At 59.5% G+C, this 12,528-nt stretch overlaps 1 protein-coding gene across 2 annotated transcripts in view; it reads left to right on the top strand.

Annotated features, from left to right (window-relative positions):
• ABTB2 (ankyrin repeat and BTB domain containing 2) overlaps positions 1-12,528 on the top strand; it is a 141,068-nt gene that overhangs the window by 118,412 nt on the left and 10,128 nt on the right. For both annotated transcript variants that reach the window (XM_008146818.3, XM_054725764.1), the window contains exons 4-7: positions 7,742-7,894; positions 9,108-9,273; positions 11,098-11,187; positions 11,715-11,816. In XM_008146818.3, coding sequence (XP_008145040.2) covers positions 7,742-7,894; positions 9,108-9,273; positions 11,098-11,187; positions 11,715-11,816 — 511 coding nt within the window. The remainder of the gene's footprint in view (positions 1-7,741; positions 7,895-9,107; positions 9,274-11,097; positions 11,188-11,714; positions 11,817-12,528) is intronic.

Raw genomic sequence — 12,528 nt, forward strand, 5'->3', positions numbered from 1 at the left:
AGAAGCTGGAGTTTGGGTGGAGCGGTGAGGTGGACCCACTGAGGTGAGCCTCTGTCCACCGCGCAGGCTCAGCATTTTGTGGGGGGCAGTGTGGTCTCATGAAAGACCCAGAATCTTTTTTTTTTTTTTAAGAGTCAGACAAATCACCATGGGCGAGCTATGTGACCTCAGACATGTCTCCAAACCTCTCGCAGCCTCAGTTTCCACGTTTGTAAAATGCAGACTAATGACAATTCCCGCCTCGCGGGGTGGATGCCTGAGAGGGTCCTGTGTGCGCAATGGCCTCATGCTTACTCGGCACATCCAGGCCCTCCGCACCTCCCAGCAGGGGGCGCTGCTGCCCGGAAGCCCATGCCGGGGTCCTTCCTGAGGCTGCGGCTGGGATGTGGGTGCAGAAAGCAGGGTCGGCCTGGAGCCTGCACCGTCTTCTCCTCTTTCTCTGGTTGGTTGGGTCAAAGCCACTCGTTGCCATCAGGAATGTCCCCCTTTCACTGTGCATTTCTGTTAGGCCTCCAGAGCCCCGTGCCCCTGCCTCCTTCTAGAAGTTTCTGAAGACTCTTTACCTGACAGTGTGACGAGGTCATCTTTCTGCCTTAGACGGTGGGACGTGGGGGAAGGTGGGTGCTGTGTGATTGCACTCAGTGAATCCAAACAGGAATTCCGATCCGGAAACCCTAAACAAACCCTCAGCCCGCTGCACAGCAGGTGTTCCGGGGGTGAATGAAGCAGCTAAGCCAGCGGGTCGGGCCTTGCACGCCTGCCTCGTTGGCAGAGGCGGGTGCTGGTGACAGCGCCCTTGGGAGGGCGTGCGATTGAACAGTCGGAGGCCTTCTTCTGTCTGGCTTCCATATGGTGCGAGAGTGTGTGGTCTCTGCCAGCCACCACAGACCGGTCTCCTGCGCATGGCAGCAGTGGGCCCCATAGGTGAGGTGTGGCCTGCAGGCGGGGGAGCCGCACCCCAGCAGAGAGGAGAGAGGCCTGCTCTCACACCACGGCATTCCAGGTGTGTGGGCAGCAGCGATACCCAGCCTGCTGGACCAGCTGCTCGCCCGCCCCGCTGCTGTGCTGGCGCTTTGGCCTAAGAAGTGGGTCAGGGGCCCCGGACCTCACAGCTCCCAGGGCCCTCCCCGCCGTGTGAGCAAGGATGGGGGTGGGGGGGGGGGCGTGAGAAAGGGCGGAGGGGCAGTGGCCTGTGTGCCGTCTCCACTGGAATCTCTACCCTCCCGCCCACATGAGATGCCACCCTGGAGTCAGGCCCAGTTACCAAACCATGGCTGTGTCCCCTCCACCGGGGCCAAGGGCACAGGGTCAGGTGCAGAACCACATCGGCCCTTTCCCTCCCTGCGAGGCTCGATCCCAGCCTCCCCACTGCCCTCCCAGAGACGGCCTCGCCCCGGTCAGCCACGCTGCCCCAGGAGGCCGTGCCCCGGCAGGAAGTTCTCCCAGGAAATGCTCGTCTTTTTGTCTGGGCAGTGTGTGTGTTTTTTCCCTAAAGAGAACCACTTGCCAGTACCCAAGCCAACTCAAGCCTCCAAGAACGGAAGACAGAACGGTTCCCCATTTCACCAGCTCAGGGGCCTGACTCAGAACTCTGGAGCCCTACAGAGCATCTGGAGTGAGAGCAGACCCCCCGGGAAAGGGGGGCAGCCGCGGGCGCTGCCCCGGGAGGGAGACCTGTGCTGCACCTTTATACACTCGGAGATTGGATTTTGTATTTAATACATTTTATTGATTTTTTACAGAGAGGAAGGGGGAGGGATAGAGGGTCAGAAACACCAATGCGAGAGAAACATCGATCAGCTGCCTCCTACACACATCTTACTGGGGAGGTGCCCGCAACCAAGGTACATGCCCTTGACCGGAATCGAACCTGGGACCCTTCAGTCCACAGGCTGACGCTCCATCCACTGAGCCAAACCAGTCAGGGCAAGGATTTCGAACGTGGGCTGCTGTGCTGAGGGCTGGGAAACATCGGTGAGCAAACAGCCCCTGCCTTCAGAGAAATTGCAGCCCAGGGGAGGCAGCAGACAAAAGCCAAACGAATAAAATAATAACAAGATGGGCTGAGGGCTGTGAGGATGCCCTTAGCTGGAGGGAGAGTGGAGACCTACTCCCGGGGGGGTGGACAGGGCCGGCCTCCCACTGCCTGACACTCCAGGTGCCCTCACACCAGGGTGACCAGATGTTCCGTTTGCCTGAGACGGCTCTCCTTACGCCTGCTGTCCTGGTGTTGTTGGTAATAGCACTCCTTTTCCCTCCAAAGGGGCCCATTTGGGTGACAAATTACATAATCGCTGTGCCTGATGCTTCTCACCCCTAAGAGGAAGGCGAAGGGGCAGGTCCAGGCGTGGGAGGCAGGCCGGTCAGCGCGGCTGAGTGGCAGTGGAGGGTACTGTTGAGGGGCGGGCGCTCCGCCTGGGATCACATCCCAGCTCGGCCACTTACCGGCTCGGCATGACCTCGGGCCGCTGACTACACCTCTCCGGCCTCAGTTTCCCCGTGTGTCAGATCGGGACAGTCACAGTACCTGCTTCATACAGTAGACAGGAGGAGTCAATGAGCCCAGAGGTATACAAGGCTTAACACGGAGCTGGGTGCTCCGCAGATGCTCTGTGAACAGCAGTTGTTAGTGTTCGTCTGTTATTCCCGGATGCCCAGGGGCCCGTCCAGGATGTCCCGATGGTCACACACGCGACCTCCCGTTCCCGTGCTCACTTTTCGGCTCCACTGGGGCCTGAAGGGCAGTCCCCGGGCACAGGCAGGGACGTCGCAGGCAGCTGGTCCCGGCTTGGCTGTATTCTAAATTTATATCCGTGTGCGTATGTGGACAAGTGAGGTTTATCTACTGCCTCTAATCTGTGCCAGATGAGCTTTAATAAGAAAAGTGTCTTTTCCCCACAGAAAGCCCTAAGCCCCGGCTCTAAGAGAAGTCACCTGTCCCCAAACGGGGATTGTGCCGGGGGTGGGGGGGGGGGGTCGGGGGGGTAGCTCTAGGCTCTGAGGCAGCGGCTGCTGGAGGAGATAGGCCTGGGGGTCAGTAGGAAGATGCCTGCCCAGCTCTGACACCAGCTGAGCCAAACCATTCTGGTTTGACCAAGCAACTCTAGAAAAATAATGAGTCCAAGATGTGAATTGGACTAGAATCGCTTCCTTTGTTCTGGGCGTCCAGTCTGACTTCAGTGGGACAACCCTGGTTTTGTTCTCTGCCGACGTTTCGGCTTGGTGTGAGGCCGCGGTGGCTCTCGGGACCCTGATCTTCCCGGAGAAGTCTCTGCCTGTGCCATCATTGGATTGGGGACAGTGTCGCATCTTTGCAGGTTCCGCGGCCCAGAGAGCACGGCAGGGAGGGGCGTGGGAGCAGCAAGATCCGTGAGAAGGTGATGGCAGTGGGCAGTCACCCCCGGGGCTTGCAGCGGCTCCCACTGAAGGTGGGGCCAAGTCATCGGAAGAATTTCAGGAGACATCCTGGCCACCCCCTCCCTTGATCCTCATCGGCAGCCGCCTGGCTGGTCCCTGTGCGATGCTAAGTGTGCTCATAGCTCGGGCTGGGCTGAGATGGTGATGGGGAAACCTTATCCGGGAGCCCGCCTTAGGCATCCTGGACCTCCCCAAACCCTCCTGGCCTGGGAGCCAGGCCCGCCCGCACCCCAGAGCCCTCTGTGCTCCCATCCAAAGGTGGGAGTTAAGAAACCGCAGCCCAGTGTTCTCAGGGCTGAGCTCCGCCAGGTCTCGAGGCCCTGCCCAGCCAGTGGGCACATCCGGGGCCTGCCCGAGTATCCTACGCACGTCCTCGTGGGCGGGCACAGAGGGCACGTAGCTGCTGGCCCAGACTCAGCCTGCGGGTGGGGGACAGAGGCACGGGGCCTGATGCCTGGGGCTCGCGGGGCCCATCAGCCAACCTGACTCTTTCCCCGAGGCCCCTGCCCACCTCCCCAAAGAACAGAGCCTCCTTTGAGCTGGAAATCGGAGGCGTTTCCTGTTCTGTGTTGTTAAGACACCGCTTATAGGACTGTAATCCCAATAAATCATATGCTTGCTGAGTGGGGCAGGGTTTATTTTTTTTTTTTCCAGGCTGCAGGGACCTCTTAAAACCAAGGCCTTAAGAAGTTTATTCTCTTTCCATTTTTTTAAGAGGGAAAATGGCTTTTGCAGACCTGGTCCTGTTGAAGGGCCTTATGAGGCCATTGGCGTGGTAGACTCAGGCTCATCGAAACGATTAATTTAAAGAGGGATGAAGAGAAACCGAGTCGTGACATGTGGGTCTGGTCTCCATGTTGCTGCTGAGCCTGCTCTGTGACCTTGGGCGAACTGGCTTGCGACCTTCAAGGCTGGGTCTCTGTTTCCTCCTCTCACCCTCTGCACATCGAAGATTCTTTTTCATCTGAGCATTTCCTGGACTCCCACCCCCGTGGCAATAGCTGCCTTTTTATGCACAAAGACAAATGCTACCCGTCGATCCCCTCGTAAGTGGCTCTGTTTGTCACAGCCGGGACTGAGCAGATGTGTTTGCATGAACGCGTGGGGCTTGTAGGTTAGGTCGACAGTAGCTCTTGGTGCACGCAGGAGGTGCAGGCCCCACGCAGGACTTCCACGCTCACCCCACCAGCACCTCACAAGTTCAGGACCCTCGGCCCGAGGTGGGTCCTTCCCCGGTGCGGGGTTCCTGGTGGCCAAGGCCGCGCGCCTGCACCACCAGCAGTGGTTTCCAGGTCACAGTCCACATCGCGGTCACGTTTGTTTCCTTTCTGAGGTGGATGGTGCAGGTGGTGGGCAGCTCGCTTGCAGGCTTTTGCAAGCTTTCCTTGTTTATACTTGCGGGCGGGGGGGAGGAGCCTGCGGGGACAGAACTGGCCGGGCCTGAAGAGGCCGGAGCTGAGGCACTCAGGAGGACCAGATTCCCATAACCTTTTTTGGTTGTTACTGTTATGTACTTTGTCTATCACCAGGCACTAAAATAGCAGTAATAGTTGACCTTTACCGAGAACTGACCGTGTGCCCAACGCTCTGCTGAACACCTCACAGACGTATTTCTTGTGAGGCGGTCCTAGGAGTTGTACCCATTTTGCAGATGGGGAACTGAGGCTGAGGGAGGTGAGGGAACCCGCCCAGGGTCAGTTTCATTCAGTGGCCGTGCCCTGGATTCCCACCCAGGAGTCTCCCTGCAGAGCCCATGCTCTTGGTCACTGGACAGTCTGTGAAGTAACAGCAGAAGGGTTCCACGGTGGAAAATAGAAACACTGTCCTCCTGTAAACCAAAAGGTGTGGGTTCCACTCCCGATCAGGGCACACACCTAGGTTACAGGTTCGATCCCTGGTTGGGGCGCGTACAGGCGGCAACTGATCGAAGCTTCTCTCTCACATCGGTTTCTCCCCCGACCCCTTCCTTCTCTAAAAAATCAATGAACATGTCCGTGGGTGGGAAACACCCTTCTTTAATAGGAAAAGAGGCCAGAGAGAGTGATGATCTGCCCCGGGTTGCAGAGCCAGTTCACTGGGCACTGGAACTTTCTCCCCGTGAGGATGCGGCAGAGAAGGCGGGTAGGACTCTCAGATCCCAGCCAGGCGTGTGTGTGCCATGCTCATGCACCATTCCAGGACTGGCCAGACCACGTGCCCACAAGACCCAAATCCACCCCACACCCACTGCGCCTGCCAGTCCAGGGCATCCTGTCTCAGGGATCTGGCAGCAGTTCCCCCAATGGGGCCGGGGAGCCCTGGGGTGTCAGAGACTTTCCGGGAGCTCACAGGGCCCAGATGATTTGCATTGTAACGTGTTACTTGCCTTTTACTCCCGATGTCGTACGCGGGTCCAGGAGTTTCCTGGAGGCGTGGGACACGCTGTTACGTTACTTCTCACTGACGTCTGATGGGATCTGAGCTTGTGTATTCAGATGTTGTAACGTTTTCTCAGTTTTAATTGCCGATACAGTAGTTATCAATAGAATAACACACACGAACAAAAGCTCTCAAAGACGATTGAACAAAAGCTCAACGTTTGTAGGAGATCGAGGGGGATCCTGAGACTGAAGCTCCGTGAGCGGCTGCTCTCGGGCCCTGGCCCTGCGGACACCTGCACTCCGGCACCGGAAGCCTTCGGCCGGGCACAGCCGAGGGGAAGGCAGACGAGGGACACAGCCTTTTTCTCTGGGAGGGAGCACAGCGGAGAGACGCTGGGGACGATGCAAACATCAGCCCTTCCCAGCCTTGCTCCTCCGGGGCCCTTTCACCCTGGAGTTAGGGCGCAGCTGCGGCCCAGGGAGTTTTTATGGGGATTTTCCAGAATGTCCAGTAAAGCAGGCCAGCGCTTCTCCGCGTGCCCAGTGGGCTTGAAATTACTGGAAAGGAAGCAGTGACCAGGAACCCACGGGCCAAAGGTAGCACGTTACCGAGAAAGCCCGTGAATCGCTTGCCATTTTACTTCCCCATGGACCACAGGCCGGGGCCGGGGAGGCCCAGGAGAGAGGCCTGAAGAGGTCCGTTTCGGGGCTGGCGGCTTCGTTTGTGGGCAGGCGGCCACCCGCCACCACCCCGGAGGCAGAGGAGCCACGCTGACCCGGGGGGTTCGGCATGTTGGGAATATTCATCCGTGTTCCGTTCAGGAAGCAGAAACCACCCCAGGTATTTTGAGCAGGAAGAGATTTAACGCCGGGAATTGGGCACCAACAGAATTACTGGAACGGCTCGAGGCTGAGCCTCCAGGAGTGACTCCGAGGAGGACACGGGGCTTGTCCGCGGGTGGGGAACCAGAGGCCCAATGAGCCCGTCCCCGTGTCTGCCCCCGAGGTCATCGATGCTGACTTCTCATGTGCCACGCTCCGAGGGGCCCGAAACGGAATGAATCGCAGCGCCATCTGACTAGACCTCCTGACTTCCCAAGTCCCCTCTTGGGTTTCCCCGAGTGCGGCTGGGAGATGCCACCGGAGCGGCTGGCTGCACCTGGGGCTTTGTCTTGGCCGTTGGCCACGATGGGGAAGGGTGGCTGGCAAATCCACCGACTCTTCTCCTACTTACGCCTCATTCCCCGGTGCCGGTGGTTTCCACGAAACCTTCCCCTTGGATGAGAAGGACTGATGCGTACAAGGGTGCCGTTGAGCTTGCCTTGTAGCATTATCACGGAAGAACTATTTGGGGGGGGAATTCAAATGGGCACTTGTAATCAAACGGGTCATTCACAAATGGATTGTTGGTCCTTGTAGAATCTACACGTTCCCCGGGGATTCCTGGCTTCCCACTCCGACGCCTGAGCACCGCGCTCTTGGAAATTACATGCCATTCTTTTCTGGGCAGAATCAGGGCTTGGCCCCGAACTGAGAACCTGGGTGCGTTACACTGAGTTCCTGATGCTCAGCCATCCGCTGGTCCTTCAGCACATGTTCCCTGAGGACCTGAGTGTGCGGCCCCGTGCTGGGCACGGCTTGGAGAGAGCAGCGATGAGGGAGGCTCTTCCCCCAGCGGGAGCGTCCAGTCAGGAGGAGGCACACTGGCTGTGGGAAGAGAGTCCTGGGGGATCCTGGAGCAGGAGGGGGCTGTTTTCTTTGGAGACAGGGATCTGGGGAGGTGTCTGGAGCCGAGCCTTGAAGGATCGGTGGTATCTGGACGGGCAGAGGTGAGCTGGTTCGTGCTCAGGACGAGGCAGGAACGGGTCGGTGGGCTTCGGAACTCTGAGTGCCCGTGGTCTGGTGTGTCCTGGTGAAAGGCAAGAGCCTGGGCCTGAGCCTCTCTCTCTGCTGCCTCCTCGCAGGCCCTTCATGCTGCTGCCACCTCTGATGGAGTGGATGCGCGTGGCCATCACCTACGCAGAGCACCGGCGCAGCCTCACCGTGGACAGCGGCGACATCCGGCAGGCGGCCCGGCTGCTGCTGCCCGGCCTGGACTGCGAGCCCCGGCAGCTCAAGTACGGGCTCAGGGAGCGAGGCGGGAGGGCCCCGGCTCCCTGCCACCCCGGCCACCCCTCCCTCGTCTCCTGGAGGTTGGCAGGGGCAGCGCAGACACTGCTGTCGCTCTGGCCTTGGCCGCTCTCTGGGGGCCTCTCCTGCAGCCGTGGGTCTGGTGCCCAGAGCACCTGGGGTCAGGGCAGGAGAGCTCTCGCCCGCCATGTGGCTCTCCGGGGTATTTGGGGGCGGCAGCAGTGGGTCCTCTCCTCTCTTCCTGGAACTGCCATTTTCCTGAGCACTTCCTAGTGCAGGCACGGCGCGGCGCCTTCCTTCCTGTGTGCATTGCTCGGTCCTATGGCAGCTGTAGAGAAGAAGGGGCTATTATAACGCTCACGTTACAGGGAGGGAAGCTGAGACAATTTGCCCAGAGACACCCAGTCAGCCCGCTGGCTGTGCCCCGGTTTGAACGCAGGTCCATGTGGTCTCAGCGAGGGCTCCTCATTTCCGTCCCGATGTGCCTCTCTCAGATGGGTCTCCAGGCCCCAGGGGAGGTCCGTGTGGCCATGCTTGGCCCGTGAGAGCCTTGCAGCTTTTGTTGCTGTTTTTGACCGGCCCAGACCCTAGTTACGGCCTCCTCTGTCTTCCTGGCGAATGCCCGATCTCCTTCTGGAAGTTAAACTCCCGGCACCGTGGCCTCACACGGCTGCAGGCCGAGCCGCCTTCTGGAAGCCCGCAGGGCCCGGTGCAGACGCTGGGTTTCCTGGGAGTTCCCTGGGCAGGGGGCTCGATGGCAGTGGGGCTCTGGCAGCTCCCTGTCGTTTCAGTCCTTCTGGCCTCACCAAGAAGCCTCGAGGGGAGAATGTAATGCTAAGAACCGGGACTTGGCCACCACACCACGCTAGGGGCCCAGTGAGGCCTTCTCCGTGGCCCCGGCCCAGGCCAGGCTCCTCGGGCAGCCCCGGTAGATCCTTCTAGAGGGCACTCTGTTTCCGGGCCATGGGCCGTTCCCCGGAGCTCCGAGCACGCCTGTGACACGGCCGTAGACCAGCAGACGTGTGTGTGCTCGTGTCACTGAGCACGACCAGGCCAGTCACTGCTGCTGCGCCGGCAGGTCCCAGTCCTTCCCACCCACCCGTCCGCCGGGCACAGCTGTGTCCCAGCTCCTGCGAGGCCGTGTCCCAGCAGAGCGTCCACACACGGCCACGCTCACGCACGTCCGTCTTTCCTGCGCAGACCCGAGTGCTGCTTCAGTTCCTTCCGGCGGCTGGATGCCCGAGCGGCTACCGAAAAGTTCAGCCAGGACCTGGGCTTCCGCATGCTCAACTGCGGGAGGACGGACCTCATCCACCAGGCGATCGCGGCCCTGGGCCCGGACGGGGTCAACACCATGGACGACCAGGTGCGTTCGGAGAGCTGCTCTGTGCAGGCAGCTCCGGGGGGGGGGGGGGCGGGGGGGGGATGGGGGGGTCGGTGTCTTCCTCTCGAGGCCCAGCCTGTGGCTTCAGACGCAGCGTGGCCTTTGGACAAGCTCCTCTCTGAGCCTCCGTTCCCTCCCCTCCACCACGGGGAGAACGGTGCCGGCCCCGTGGGGTTACGGTGCGACGTGGCCTCTGGCACGTGGTCAGTGCTCAGTAAGCGGTCATTCTGGGTTTTGCTGTCCACATGCTGACGACGATGATGATCCCTGGGGTCTATTAATCAGCCTCTTTCGGTTTAGCCGCTTTATGTTCCTGAAGTAGAGACGGCCCAACACAGAAAAGGGAGTTTCCCCTCACAGGGCTCCGAGCCTGCTTTAAACTCCAAATCGTGTACAGATGTGTGGAGGAGAAAAGCCAGGCGTGTGTGTGTGTCGGGGGGGTGGGGAGGGGGGGCGGGCGGGAATAAAACAAAGCCAAATTTCCGAGTTGGCTTTTCTCCGAATGCCCGGTCCTGTGTGTCCCTCGGCCTTGGTATTTATACAGTGATCTGTGGGTAAACAGCCCTCTTGCCCATGATTAATCTCAGGCCATTTCTGTATCTCTGGGCACGAGGCAAGGATTTATGAGGCAAGGAGATGTTGTCTACACACAAATAACCTAATAAATAACAGTGCGGGCTCCAGGCAAGTGCTTGCCAGGATCCAGCTGAGGAATAACTCTTTCCACCGCGGCTTCTGCTGTTACTGGCCCCGGAGAAGGTTCCGGCCAGGAGGCAGCCCGTGCACCACCCACCTAAACCCCGGGGGGGCTGGGCCTCAGCTCCAGGAGAGCTCTGAACGTCTCAGGAGCTCAGGGTGTTACCGGAAAGCATCTCCACCTCCCAGGAGACGCTGCAGAGGGTGAGCGTCACGGCCCCAGGGCCTGGCCTTTGTCTCCGCTGTGTCCCTCGTGTGAGGCTGTGGGCACGTTAACCCCCCTCTCTGCCCCTCACCTGTAACATGGGGAGAATAACAGAGCCCCCCTAGTTGGGGTGTCATGGCGATTAAATGAGAAAATGCATGTAAACCACTCACACGGTGATTGGCGTGCACAGGGCCTGGGTGGGCGGGGCGGTGGCAGTTGAATGCAGCAGCAGTGACAGTGCTGATAATGACTTAGCTCAGGCGAGGCAGTCCCACCCTGCAGTCAGCAATCTGCACAGAGTAATTCACGCTCTTGGCAACAACCCTGTGAGGAATGCTCTTCCCATTCCCAAGATGCAGAAACTGCCAGCCGGTGTGGCTCAGTTGGTGGAGCACTGGACCATGCACCAAGAGGTCACGGTTCGATTCCCAGTCAGGGCACATGCTCGGGTTGCTGGCGCCATGCCCAGTGGGAGGAGTGCAGGAGGCAACCGATGTTTCTCTCTCTCTCCCCTCTCCTTTCCTTTCTCTCTAAAAACCAATAAAAACCTATTTTTAAAAATTAAATTTTAAAAAAGATAAACTGAGGCACAGAGGGTTACGGGTAACTTGCAGACGAAGTTTACAGCTCCCCATGGCAGGTGGCCTTGCACCTGCGTCCAACCCCACGGCCTGTGCTCTTCAGCATCTGGGGCCCTGCAGTGCTCATGGAAATGCCCCTCCTCGCCCTCCAGGTGCCATGTGCCCGCAGGCCCCGGGGAGGCCGGCACCGGGCGCAGGGTCGCTCGGATGAGCAGCGGGGGAAGCAGGACCCTTGGCTCTGTGGTTCTGGGCAGAGGCCTGTGGCATATGTCCCCCCATTCTGCTTCCTGATAGTTTCGCTTCTGCCTTTGGTTCCCGTAGGGGATGACGCCGCTGATGTACGCCTGTGCTGCTGGGGACGAAGCAATGGTCCAGATGTTGATCGATGCTGGAGCAAACTTGGACATCCAGGTGCGTAAGCCCCAGAGCTGCACCCAGGCCCCTAACCCAGCAAGAGAACACCACAGGGTCTCCACCTGCCATGCTGCATGCTGGGTGCAGAGTTTTGAACAACTGGGTAGAGGTGTCTCAGGATGAAAATCCAAGGTGCATGGAGATCACAGTTAGCAAAGATTTGGGCTTTCTGAGAGGAGGGTGCTCAGTGGGGGAGGTGAGTGAAGAGAATGGCCACGATCCTGCTGGCACCTTTTACCTTTTATCAACCTAATCCCCATCCCCAAGTGCTTCTGGCTCTGCCTTCCTCTGAGGCATCAAGTGCTCCCTCTGCCCAGGGCAGACATCACTAATTGAGCATCCTTTTGAGCCTTGTCCACAGGGTGCTCCAGGCAGACATTACCAATGGAATGTGGAGAGCACCCGAGTTAATTCCTAGTCACCATCCCCGCAGGGTACCCCCTTCGCTCACTCAGGTGCCTGTGTGACCTGCCCGGGAATGTCACTCACCCAGGAAACACGGATTGATTGTGGTCTTTTCCCAGGTTCCCAGCAACTCTCCCAGGCACCCCTCCATTCACCCCGACAGCCGGCACTGGACCGCGCTGACATTTGCTGTGCTGCATGGACACATCTCTGTGGTCCAGGTGAGCTCCTGCCAGGTGTGCAGTGCCGTGGGCTGGGCCCCAAGCAGAGCCGCAGCCTCAAGCAGTGAGCCGTTGCCTCGGAGCTGGGATACAGAGGTGCTGCTTAAGTACCTGGTCAGCAGGCAGAGCCCCACCTGGTTTGTCTTGAGGAGAGGGCTTCGTGTGAGGATGGGGGGCGGGGGTCAGGAACAAGGCCCAGGTCCAAGCAGTCCGGCATGTTGGAATCTGTGCACACGTGCTGTTCTCTCTCCGCCTTCGTTCCGACCCCTCGCTTTTTCTACTCCCTCACGAACCCCCACAGCTGCCTCTGTGCCACGGCGCCCTCCCAGGTCTGCCTCTGCCCGTTAACCGCCCAGAGTGCCACTTTCCTGAGGCAGAACTCACCTGTCACAGCTACTGAGCCAAGCCACGCTGTTGGCCACCTTGGCCCAGGGGCTGTGACAGGTGTGGATTCGGGCCTAGAAGGGGAAGCTGTGGGCAGAGCAGCATCGAACCCAGCCCGGCACCAGCCACACTGCCACTCGACTCCCAGACTCCTTTGCTCCTCCAGGATTTGACTCCTTCCCGGGAGTTCATGTAACACCTTGCTGTCCACTAGAGTGTGAGTCCTCTGAGGGCGGGGGCCATGTCCAGCCTGTTCACCGTCCTCGCGGCCTGGCCCGTAGGGGGACTCAGGAGCTGGCGGGGACCAGGCTGGCTGCCACATCCTGCC

The sequence above is a fragment of the Eptesicus fuscus genome, chromosome 13 (assembly GCF_027574615.1).
Source record: "Eptesicus fuscus isolate TK198812 chromosome 13, DD_ASM_mEF_20220401, whole genome shotgun sequence".
Lineage (NCBI taxonomy): Eukaryota > Metazoa > Chordata > Mammalia > Chiroptera > Vespertilionidae > Eptesicus > Eptesicus fuscus.